The sequence below is a fragment of the Tauraco erythrolophus genome, chromosome 14 (assembly GCF_009769465.1).
Source record: "Tauraco erythrolophus isolate bTauEry1 chromosome 14, bTauEry1.pri, whole genome shotgun sequence".
NCBI classification, from domain to species: Eukaryota; Metazoa; Chordata; class Aves; order Musophagiformes; family Musophagidae; genus Tauraco; species Tauraco erythrolophus.
Window position 1 is genome coordinate 16,047,164 of NC_141478.1, and position 13,141 is coordinate 16,060,304.

General features: G+C 35.8%; 1 protein-coding gene across 3 annotated transcripts in view; it reads right to left on the bottom strand.

The window, feature by feature from the left end:
* Nucleotides 1–13,141, bottom strand: part of ADAM10 (ADAM metallopeptidase domain 10) — a 50,929-nt gene that overhangs the window by 36,651 nt on the left and 1,137 nt on the right. For all 3 annotated transcript variants that reach the window (XM_086620199.1, XM_086620198.1, XM_086620197.1), the window contains exon 2: nt 4,849–4,999. In XM_086620199.1, the coding sequence (XP_086476325.1) occupies nt 4,849–4,999 (151 nt within the window). The remainder of the gene's footprint in view (nt 1–4,848; nt 5,000–13,141) is intronic.

Consider the following 13,141-nt stretch of genomic DNA (forward strand, 5'->3'; position numbering starts at 1 on the left):
GAAGCCCCTATTTTTAAACCATCTCAGGTTTTATAGAATGACGTCCAAACATTCAACAAGTGAATACTTTAATATTCACAAGTAAAACCATATGAAAGGTCTTTTTATTCATACGGCTTAAAAAGACATGATGTTGCAAGCATTTCCAGTTAACAGTTTTCCTATTATAAGGATCATGTCCAGATCATATATTCCAACAAACATTTGATCTTAACAACTTACAGTATTTTTTTTTAAATAAAATTCTAGGTAAAAATCTGAGGAAAACTTTAGCTTCATTGCAAAACATCTGAAAGACAGTCTCAAAGTCTCTTTAATTTAGACATAAGAAGGTGTTACCGCGTATTCAAGTACCACTTGAAAACTCAACTGTTCTCTCAAGTTGCATGGGCAACTTTCCCAAGCAAGAGCCATCAACTAATCAGAAGAAAAAGTGGAAGTGGGTGTAGATGGGTGATTAACAGGACAAATTACGAAAAAATTAGAAAGCATAAGTTATTAGGAAAGCATTAAGTAAAACGTTAACTGATAGCACAGTTAAACACTACATAGAAGTAGTTACTTGATTGTTCTGAATCCATCAGGGTCTCAGGAATACAGTTTTGTCATTGGGAAAAAAGGTATAGTTCAGAGAACACCATATGTCAGGCAAGTTTCCCAAGCAAAATCACTATGAATGAAGCATCCAGTATATTTCTGACATTCTACATTTGATAGGAATTCAGTTTAAGACATTCTACGATTAATACATTGCAAATGTTTATACTAAAAAAGTGAAGAAAACAACTTTCCAGCTTCTCTGCATGGGAAGGATTGTGTTCACTAAGCGAACAAGTGCAAGTACACATTTCGTGACTACATCAAAACCGGGTCTAAAATACAGTGTCAGTTTTAGTGATGTCCCAACTTCATTTTCAAAACTACTTAAATTACCTTGACATGCAAAAGAAAGTTATGCCATACTAAATTCCTTCACTGTATCTCAAGCTGGTGCTAAAGGCATTGCTCTTCTATGAATCACTCCATATATTTTGAGGGGTTGGGTTTTTTGAGGGTGGGGTGTGGAAGGTGTGTGGAGTGGGCTCAAAAGCTACTTTATACCAGGAACTTTGTTGGTTAATATTAACACTGTGCATTCATTATCTTTGCATGAATCTTCCCTGGACTAAAGGGCACCTTAAATTAACTCACACTAAAAATCAGCAGGTGGAAGAATTATGATACATAACCAGGATTGTTTCAAAACTTCATACTCCTTCCAATTTGAAACATTCTAGAAATGAGCACATCTTGTACCACTGGTAAAGCAATAGAATCAACTCATCTACACTACATGGTTTATGATTCAAAAGAATTAATAGGTATCCATAGCTTAGTTTCAGCAATTTTAACTGTCCTATTAAGCTAGTGTTTCAGCATTGAATAGTGGCCGGTTTCGTTTAATTCATTACCCAGCAACAAAACTTTTGGAAAATTTCTATTCTTAACACTATCCTGTGTAGCACTTAATTTTCAGATGAAGATTAAATGTGGCAGGGTTTCTCAATGACGGCATGTTATACACCCATTTGTAGAACTACTGAGTCTGGTATGAAAAAAGGTAGCTTTGGGTTTAATTCCATCATTACAGTATTTACTACATTATTAAACTTATTGCCCGCGGTTAAATGCTCACTTTAACTTGGTATAAAAATAATACTTCAATTCCGTTCTTACTTTTTCCTTTTCCAACAAAAGGGTACTACGAAACACAGTTCTTAAATCCAAACAGTCTACTGAAAAGAGCAGACGCTACTTACACAATCACAAAATACTTGTAGCTGCCAGACATTTTCTGGACAACGAAACTGGAAGTTTGATGAATGCTAATCTGGCATATGTCAGCACTGCCACTGAAAAGGGTAGTACTGCATCTTCCCTCTCACTGCTTCTGCTTATTTTTGTACCCTTTCTTCTTGCAGCAAGTTTGGTTATATATTGAATTGAATGACGAATTAATCTGGTTGATGACCAGCCGAATCACTTTCCCATCTCGACTGGCCATGTGACCAACACGTGCTTCCTCTGGCACAAATGGAAAGATTTAAGTTCATAAAATTCAAACTGGTACCAGAGATACAGCATAAGAACTGTTGTGGTCCAGCTAGCTTTATGTGCTGTTTCCAGCAGTGAATGGTAGTAAATACTAGGACATCTCTTCTGTAGCCAGGAAACAATGGAAAACAGCCATTTCATCAGAAGCCAACTCAAAATAGAAGATTATCATTTCAGCACTCATGAGTCACAGCTGTTTCATAACTTTATTAAGGTAAGGAGATTCAAGTTGGACAGTTGTACAACAATAAACCACTACACTTGGACAAAGTCTTAACTAACCATTTGGTATAAGGCCATTCAAAAAATCAGGTTCAAGTTTTCAGAATCTCAAACCTCATGTTGACTGAATGCCTTAAAGTTTCATCACCTACATTTAAATAAAACAGCACTTTAAGAGTCTATGGGCTAAATCTAAACGGTTTAAGTATTTTGCAAAAGCTTTATTTCCTACCTTACCACAAGGTAATTAGAGTACCCGATAGAAAGGTTTTAATGTTACTATTCTCAGGGATGACATACATCATTCATAAAGAGTTATTCATGATAAACTAGCTGCAACTACAAAAAGGCAACTCTATACAGTTTTTCAAATTGCTACAGGGCTGCTAAGCTACTAATAGACTGTATGAAGTAAAACACAATTCGCTTTATCCTTCCTAATTAATATTCATAGAAAAATAAAAATATTTCCTAAGAACACACTCAGACTGATTAAAACAGGAATTTGTAGACTAAATCTACAGCTTGTCAACTACTTTCTCTTGGGCAGGAAGTGTTAGATGTGTCACAGGAAACTACCAAAATCCTAAATTATGGACTGATTTGACCTTATAGTAAGTCTCCGGTCAGCCACCTTAGTTAATGATGAATTTGTGCCTCAGAGCACAGGGATTTAGAATCAATTCCACATATAAACACCACTTTCCTTCATGAGAAATAGTACCCATTATCAAAATCTTTATAAACCTGTTTGTCTAAGGTCTGGTGTGACTAGGATCCATGAAGAGAGGAAATCTTTTTTAGACCTCGTTATCGTAAGCACAGTTAACATTTTTATATGATAAAGGTTTTCAGCCTGCCTTATCAACATAGATAGAACACACAGGCTAAGCTAAGAGCTCTATTTTACAGAAGAGTATTATGGGATCTTTACAAATGACAAGATGAATCTATTCAAGGGGATTGAAACGTGGATTGCTCCCAGAAAGAATGGTCTCGACCTCCCTCCATCACTCCTTCAAGTCATACTGATTATTTTTTTTGCCAAATAATTTTCAGCTGGACCACTTCCCAGATCCTATTCTTTGCATGGTTTTAAGACTACTTGTGCTAGCACAGAGATGATGCTGGGAATGCAGTCAGGCCTGTTCCTCCCTGCGGTAGTACACACTTTGATAAGCCTAAATTAATCATTGGCCTGCAGCTTAAGAGTGGCAGCATTAGACTGAAACTAAACTTCACTGTCTTGCAACCTTGCTGGAGATTTAATTTAAAAGTGGAAACATTTACAATATGAGAAGCCGCTGAAATGCTCTACTCCGCAGTCTTGTTTATTAGAACAATTTAATAGCAAAGACTAGAGACTGCCTGTGAAGCTGCAGCACAAACAGCAGCAATATGACTTTAAATAATAAAACTCCCTGAACTAAAATTCACATCCAAAAATGTGGATTTAAGGACAAGACTTCAAAAATCAGGTTTTAGGTTGCAGTTCTACAGCAGTTACAAATACAACCCTAGTGCTAACCTTTTGGGAGCATGCACTGAAATTCAGTCATTACACCATAGATCTCCAGTAGCAACACTTCATTCCCTGAAGAAATTATAAGCTGGCACAGAAGCAGAACACTTACTCATAAAACAATATTTCAAACACAGACTCAGAAGACCTGGTTTTACCTTTGCTCTGTCAAACTTCCTATGTTTCTACATATAGTTACCAATTATTTGTCAAGTTCTGATTACTTAAACTGTAACTGAAATAACTAGAAAAGCAAGGCCATTACGTATTGCTAAAATATATTAAGATAGCGGTACTGCAAAGGAGGGAGTCAAAGAAAAAGATACTGATACAACTATTTTAACTTTCTTCCTGTTTCTCCTCAGTTACACAAAAAGCAGGCAATTCTAAAGTACACAGAGATCTTCCTAAGTGAAACCTACAAATTATATTTCAGTTGCTTACACTGAATATCTTAACTATTGTACTGGATCTTATAATTACATGTTAAATGCAAGGCAAAGAAAGTCTTGTAACGGAAATTTTTTGCTCTCCATGTTAAATAATTGCTCAATTCCACAGTAACACAGAAAACAGATGACACCATTACACACAAAACAGAACACTTTTTTGGCCTATTTTGTAGTTTCAAATGTAATTTGAAATTTTACTTTTTCTCAATTAAATCTCCTCAGGCATTTGGCATAATTTTTGTTAAAAAAAAAATGTTAAAGCTGCATTATAAACACAGAATCAGCTATCATTCTATTCCCACTATGATTCCACTGTTTAAGCTTCAAAGTGCATTAACAGTTACCATCAGAAGTTTGAATGAGTGATTATAAGCAATAATTTCATGCTTATACTGGACACCAGAGCAAATACTTCACAGAAACCGTAAGCACTGCATTTTAGTGTATTCTAGCTAACGTAAGTTTGATGACTGTACTTCGCCATTTACATTTCCCTGCAATTAAAACATATATATGAATAAAATATTTAAAACAAATACCTTATAAAACATCACTAACCTTCCATGAGCATGAAAATCTAGGCGCAAAAATTGATCTTCATGCGATACTGCTCTTTTGGCACGCTGGTGTTTTTGGTGTAACAAATCCACATCGTAAGACAATCCTTCATAATGTCTAATGTACTTATTTAGAGGATTTCCATACTGGCCTGAAAAGAGAAAAAAAGAAGGTTTAGCATGTCTGAAAAATTACTAAGGTTACAACCACACTACCAGGTATGACAGATCTGTGCTGCAACACAGTTGGTGAAGAGGACTCAATTTCCACACTACAGGCATTTCAGCTTTCTTTTTCTCCCTTGTACACTTCAGATTCATTCTACTCTGGTCCCACAGACTGAACACACACTTGTGGTTAGAGTGCATTAAATGGGCGGTGGAAGGCATCTTCCACTTAAATTTCAATCAAAACAAGTGCAGTTCATTTACTCCAAAACTACATCATTGTAGACAGAAATGCTTCACAGATGTTTCAGAAATGCACTCCTGATCCAAACACGAGAAGTGCAACAGCTGTACCTTTCTTCTGGTTCCCTAGAATTGTACTTCCAGCTTCACTCTGCACTCATGACACCGAATTATCTGCTCAGAATGTTTATATTCCACATGCCAAGCATCCAGAAAAATTAAGAACAAATCATGCCACCTAGCAACACAACATTTTGTATCACATGGAAAGTTTTATTAAAGATGTATCTCCAAAGACATAGATTCAGTTCAGACTATTTTAGACACTTCCTTCTACGGTAATATTTCTGACTCCCACTAAAAGCGTGTAATAGAAAAGTAGGAAAGATTTTGGTCCTCCCATCCTGAGGGAGGAAGGGACGTGCAGAACTGACCAGAGGCACTAGCATTTAAGAACGACAGACCTATACTATGCATACAGAGGACCACCACAACAGCTCTGTATTTACACTAGACATTAGACAGTTTACAGTAACACAGTATTTTTCACTCCAAGGTTAGCATTTAGTAGGTCAGTAACAGGATAGAAAACTCCTTGTGCTGCCCAGACACCTGTCAGATGTACTACTATGATTTACTTTCGCCTACCAAACACTCAACAGGCCAGTAATCGTAAGAACCTAAAACATAAAGAAGTTAACATAGCATTATTTTCCTCCAGACAAAGAGCCACTATATGCATGACAGACATTTGGTTAATTCCAATTTTGGTCACTTCTTCCAAGTAAGTACAAAATTTCCAGCCAGGATTCACCTTCTTAATAGTTAATAATCACAAGATTATTACAAGCAATCGCAGAAATGTATGCACAATAAATTGACAGTACAGCACATATTTAATGAGAAGTTTATTCTCATATTCTGACCACCACCAAGGTCTCCATCCTCCGCACATTCAGCATTGATACTCTTCTCAAGTCTTACCATGCTTTTATATCAAACACCAGCACTAGAACACTATGTATAAGAAATATTTCATCTACCCATCAAAAGCAAAGACAAATGTTGTGGAAGGAATTATTAAGATGAAGTGATTCAGTAACTGATCAGAGACTAAAACCCACGTAAGTTCCAACAGCAGAAAATACTGCTGAGAAATAGAAAATCAAACCAAAACACAATTTGTGGAGCAAACCACTGTGTCTTTGCAGTGGAGGTAGTGCATACGGTATGTTTTACAAACAAAGTGAAAATCAGTTTTGAAACAGTTTATATTTAAAATATCCAATCATAAGGCATTAATTTTGATATCTATATCTGGAATCTATAGTCAAGAGTGAGATCATTTCAGTGGTTCTGGTTGCAAAGTCAGATTCTATAAGCCCCAAATTATGTCATGTTTCTTAATGTACTAAACATTAATTTCTGTAATTCTTTGCCAGCTTTAAGTCATGTAAAGTGTTTCAAAACTCCAAGAATTAATTGCATGTTTTGATACACAACTTTTAGCTACCATGAAAACATTCACCCTGTTTGAAACAAAGCCTTGCAGTATTCTATACACTTTACACAACAAACACACAATCAATTCTTTTATCTTGTAACTCCATAGAAGCAACTGTTTCTGAAGAACAAATCAACCATTCATTACAGAAACTATTTTGTGTATCAAATCACTCAAAGGTGAGCACCATCCCTTACAGTCTTGTTACGCAAAAAGTCAAGTTTTCTTTTAGGCAGCCTGTGACAGTAACCTATTGCCAAAAGTATTTGTAGAAGGAACGTTTCAGTACAGTCGATGTTTAGTAAAAATTTCCACATAAGATCTTCCCTACATGACCCTTTATTTATTTTGAAATAAAACATATTTCAAAACTTTAGAAGTTGTTTCAGTTAACTGTGCTTTTTATTGAAACAGGTCAACTCTATCTTTTTAGTTCCCTGAGATGCAATGTGATGATACAAACTGAGTGCAGTAAATGTATCATCATAATTTCTACTAGCTGTAACACATCATCTTTCACAAAAAGGACACAGAAATTCAACTGTCAACCACTTCATTTATGAACAGATAGACCTGATGTAAAACCTGAATTGTCTATTGAAAGCTGTGGTATCCAAACACAGTCTTATCTACACTAAGAATATGAATTAGAATACAGAACATGCAAGTTGCTGGTTTTCCAGTTCCAGGTTGAATCAGTAATCTTCAAACATTTCTACAAGAAGAGCGTAAGATTTGTTGCCATATCATAGGAACTCCATTTTGTAGTATTTACTACTACATTCTGAAGGTTGGGCAACCATAACCCATGGTATAACATTATGCACCAGTTTCTGCTTCAAGGTTGTATAAACTTTTTTTTTTTTCCATTTTCTGTTCTCTTTTGCTACTTTTTTCATTGTATGTTGTTCTTACTTAATTGTGTGTATGCAAGTGTTTGCTCCATTGTTGCTGGCTCAGCACCCAGCTTCAAAGCTCTCCTTCCTCAACCTCCTCCTTAAGGAAGGCAACAAATTATTCAGTTTATTTTGATTTTTCAGGAACCTGACTTGGGCCATCATCTGTTTTTCCCCTGAAGAAATATCAAAGTGCAGCACCTGAGAGATCACATAGGAAGGAAAATCTCCATTTTTTCTCCAAAATTCTTAGTTCTGCAAGAAAACGCAGGACATCTCAATCAGTTTAACTTCAGATCAACCTAAATGCAAGAATTCTCAGAGATTTCATGCAAAATTTTCCTTCAGATATCTAAACTGACAAGATCTGGGGAGGGTCAATGAGACAAGTGTATACCAAAGCTTTGCCTCAGTAGTGTTACTTTTTCATAACGGAAAAAAATCCGTAATTGTACTAAGAATACAATTTTGTAAGCAAAAATACACATTTCTCTTTCCCTGTATTTATTGTCATAAGGTCTTCCTTAAATTAATACCACAAATTTCTCAGTGTCTTTGTTTCTTTCCAAGGGATTAGCATGTCTGATCACCAATAAGCAATGAGCAACACAAAAGATGACTAAATTAATACTTCCAAACGCATCACATCTTGCAGTGATGTGCACAAGATGATACTGTTGTATCTTTTTAAAATTTGAGTAATGATATACTGCAGATAAACTGCATTCAAGTTTCTTCATAGCACTGTAGGCTTCTGTAAACGTTAACTCTTCATCATTGACTGCAAATACAGTCCAATAACAAAACATTCTAATTTCCTCTCACTTCAGTCTCAAAATACAAATCCATTCTCATCCAGGTTTCCAGAAGCCTCTTAGGTGTCTTGAACATTTATAAAACGTGTGATTTAAGCAAGTCTCAATGAATTCTAATCCAAGTAAGACACAGAACGAGTTCCGTTTCAGCAACCAGCACAAGGAATTTTGAGGATGAAGGATGTTGTCTCTATCTGATGTTTCTCTAATCACTTCCAACATAATCCCACAAAATCAAGCAGAAACACCTCCTATGGCCCAAGAACTTCTACAAACCAAACAAGATTAGCCTGAGTCCACCTGTTACATCAAACTGATACACAATATACATTAGCCTGACTACAGATATACACTTCCCACCTCCAGGTATATGACCCAAGTGTCAACATTGAAGAAAACAAGTTTCAAAATTAACCAATATAAGCTAAAACTTAGGTAAAGTTTTAAAATTAAAACCAACCTAAATCTAGAATATGATACTAATAACTGACTCTAAAAATTTTATCAAAACTAAGGAGTTAGTACACTGCAGAACATGTAAAACTTCTGTGCTCCATAACCACAAGACTATTTAACAAGTTAAATTATCTTCAACTTTTCTGTGGTAGAAGGCTTCTAATAACGCATTCCTTAAATTGCTACAGGTCATTTTTTTTCTCAATATTGCAAGGTACTCTTTGAACAGCCTCAGGCACCTAGAAAAAAAAGCTTGAAAGCATGACAACTTACTGAAGACCCAATAATACTTTGCACCTGATCCAGGTCTCACAACCATGCACAAAGCTGAGACTGTACTCAATTGAGTCAAAGAATCATTTTGAAGTGCTAACTACTGTGACAAGACAGCAAAAGACTACTGACATTAAAGCGCCTTGTAACTGTTCTCTAGAGAGGGTTTTAAGCAAAACCCTTTTTTCTTAACCAAAATGTATACATATTCTGTGATCACACAGGGAAACAATGCTATTTCTTTTCATTTTCTCCAAAGCTTAAAAAACTCCTTATGTTTTAAGTACTCTCATAGTGAACACTTAACACAAACACTCTTGCTGCTCTCCTCTTGCTAAACCAAAGGATCCGCATACCACCTAGAGTATATGCTATTTCAGAGCTTTTCTAAAAAGGGACATCAGACAGGGTTGAAATCAAGGCTTCAAAATGAACGTTTACTTTCACCTCCAGAAGCATATATAACACCAAGATTGCTACAGCATTCAAAGTCTGCAACTGATACACAATCTCAAATAAAGCTCAAATCAAAAGCGATTATCTGCTTCACAAAGGTAGCTTAATAAGTAACTCTTCCTTGGCAACACAAGAATTTACAAGATCCCGTGGCAGAAGTTTGTTAAACTGGAAAGAAGACTTCTCTGAAGTACATGAGGCAGGTACCTTCCAACTTGAATTTCACTGAAAAATTTATTCAGGCTGTAGTTTCCTAACTGCCAGCAAAAACGCACGTCCCACTGCCCTTTCTCATCCACTTCGCTTCTATCCTTCCCTGTGCTGGCACTAAAACTGATTCAGCTGAAAAATATACTTTCTTCTCTTCTAGCCAAGTTAGTTTTTGGTGAAAGAAAAATGTGTAACCAAAAAAATCAAGTGAGGATCATTTCCTTTCACTGAAAACTCACATTTAGGGCACAGTTAGACAGTACAGCATGACCAGTGTAAGCAGCACACAGATGTCTGCTTGCTTTTTTTTTTTCACCCTCTTCCTCCCCACCCTGTGCAAGTACCAATTTTTCCTGTGCACTGGGCTTGGGTCTGCACAATAAACCAATGGAAGTTACATGTCTGGCAGAAAAACTTTAAATTCTTTTGTTTAAGTTTACAAGTTGAATTGGCTTCTCATGCCATCAAACACAAGAGGTGGTGAAGGAGAGGTGGGAATGCATGGCCAAGGCAGAACCACAACACAGCAGTAACTCATTACAGTGGCTCTGCTACACTCCCTAACAACCTCTAGATCCATTCAGAAGCAAAAAATAAACTGCAGCCATAGGCTTTTGGGCAATGGTATTTCAAAGTTGCCTGATCTTCTTTACTTTTAACTACCATCGCCATTTCTGAAATAATCATCTGACAGCTGCCTTTACCAGACACTGTCTCATCCAGTCACATAAAATTTGTAATGGTTTTATTTTCAACCCCAGATAAATGCTGGAGGCTGAGTGCCATGTTAATGAAGGCTAGTATTCTTTTCAATTCATAGCAAGGATGCAAACTAAATCACTCAGATGCCAATAGCTCATAAATGCCTTCCCACAACTCCCCCATGTGTTCAGAAAACACTAAAATTTCTCCTGTGCTCACTGAGAAATAGGTAGTGTGATATCCAGCAGCATAGCACACAAAGATACAACTTGTAAGTCCTAGCAACATAGAAAAGCATATTGCACCCGTGAAAACAAAGAATTTATTATGGATTTGCAATGATGTTCAGCATGTGATCAGCCTAGCTAAAGCATGATCACTCTTGTTAAATCCAAGCTTTTTTTTGGGGTCTCATTAGTTATCTTTTCAGTATTTTCCATTCCCCTTTCTCCTTTTTTAAAAAAAAAAAAATTCTCAGATAGATGTTTATCAGTTACTTCCATTCCTCAAAGAACATTATTATGTATAGATAATTAAGTACTGTTTAATATACCTGCGTGCATCTTCACCACATGCAATAAAGCTTGCTATTAAAAGCTGCAAACAATCTTATACAAACTAAGTACTTTATACATGTGCAAATTATTAACAGTACCAGCCAGTGAATAGATCCCTTAAGCCAAGCAATTCCAGGGGTGTAAGGGAAAACACTTTAAAAAAAAAATTTCTTAAAATTCAAGGCATCTATATCTTACGTTCTAGTATATAGCACCTACTTGAGATATATTCTACCTTTCCTCAATTACTAAAATCAGTGTGGTTTTTCCTTCTCACTCTACTGAGACCATATTCAAACTGACCTACTGGACTACTTGTTTTATGAAGGCCATATTTATTCAGTGGTTGCAAAGGAATAAAAACTTCTGAGAGAGCCCTAAAAGTGATCTAATACCAAAACCTGATCAAGCACATGTTTCAGGGCCTATTAGTCCAAATTGCTGATAACTCATCTGTTTTAACCATAAACCATACGGACAGTTAGAAACCAGCACAATAGAGACATTGCTGTACACTTCATTAGTGCAGCTACGCTAGCGATTGCTTTTGATTGCACTCCTTTTACATAATTTTAAGAATAATAAACTACAAAAGAAAATAAATTTTTCAAATGAAACAAAGATTTTACTAATCCTTCTTCTCAAATAAAACACCTAAGTTATGTTGTACCTCAGTAATTTAAAATACTGATTCTGTGATTCATACTTAGCTGTGAAATAAGGTACAATTGCTTCTGTTAATCCATAATATACCTTCGTATCTAAAATAGATAAAGACTATTACAAGAGAATATAAATACGGTATGCAGGCACATGGCCCCGCGTAATTCTGAAAGAAGAGTTCGAACTCAGGTATCCTGTACTCCGATCTCAGATTCAACATACAGAAGAGCATTTTCAGAAAGCACAGATTAATGGAATTTTCAAAGTTATTATTATTTCATACCTATATGGCTTAAAACTAGACAACTTTACAGATAAGTATGACTTAGCTTCAAAATTTGTGTAACATTAATGAGCACAAGAACACAAATGAAACATTGATAAGAATCATGAACTTGCCCTTTTTCACACAGATATTAATGCCTGTCTAGAAGAAAAGCATGCAAATGAAGAACTCTATTTTTTCAGTAAAAACATTTATGGTAATTAAGAAACTCTAGAAACGTGAACACAGTTAAAACAGAAAACTCTAATACTAAAAAGTTATGTTAATTCAACACAGAGTTATGATAAATCTTTCATAATTATGTTGAGATTTTTACCAAAAAAGTTTCATAGGATATTTTGGAGATGCATATTGGCCATTATTTCTAGATGTCTATCCAGCATTATTAAGCTTTCTTTAAAGATTTACCTGTACTGCTAAACACCAAAAGACATCTGCTTGCTACCTGATAGCGACGTGTGCTTCCTAGTTCCAGGTATGTTGAAGGTGCCTATTCTTCACTCAAAGAAAAAAAAAAACACACATGAACTTCTGAAATAAAATATACTTCATGAACTTGCTTCTATATATCCAGAGGATCGTGGTTTACAAGCTTACTGTGATTTTAAGTTTAAGGCATATTTGCCAGCTTAGAATTAAACAGTGTAAACCAACCCTCATAACTGGTTAGTGAATCAATTTGAATTAATTCTGTGCCAGCACAGTTTAGTTCAAAAAAAAGAGGCCTTGAGAAGTATGCCAGTAACTAAGTCTGAAATATCTTGATAGTTTACAAGAACTGATGAGGGAAAAGTCACCAGAAAAGTCTTTTGTGTATACCACTCCTAATCATATAAATAACGGGATGACTTCTGACCAGGCAAATTTAAGCTTGCTTTTTATCCAACAGCTTAGCCACAAGTACAACCTACTAAAGTTTCCACATACTTTGACCTTACTTTTTGAGAACACGTAAAAGATCAGGATTTAGAGCAAGATGCTTTGTTAATAAAGCTACACATTGATGTACACACGTGCAGAGCCAAGATAAGCACGAGAGGTGACCACTCATCCTTCTCTAGACAC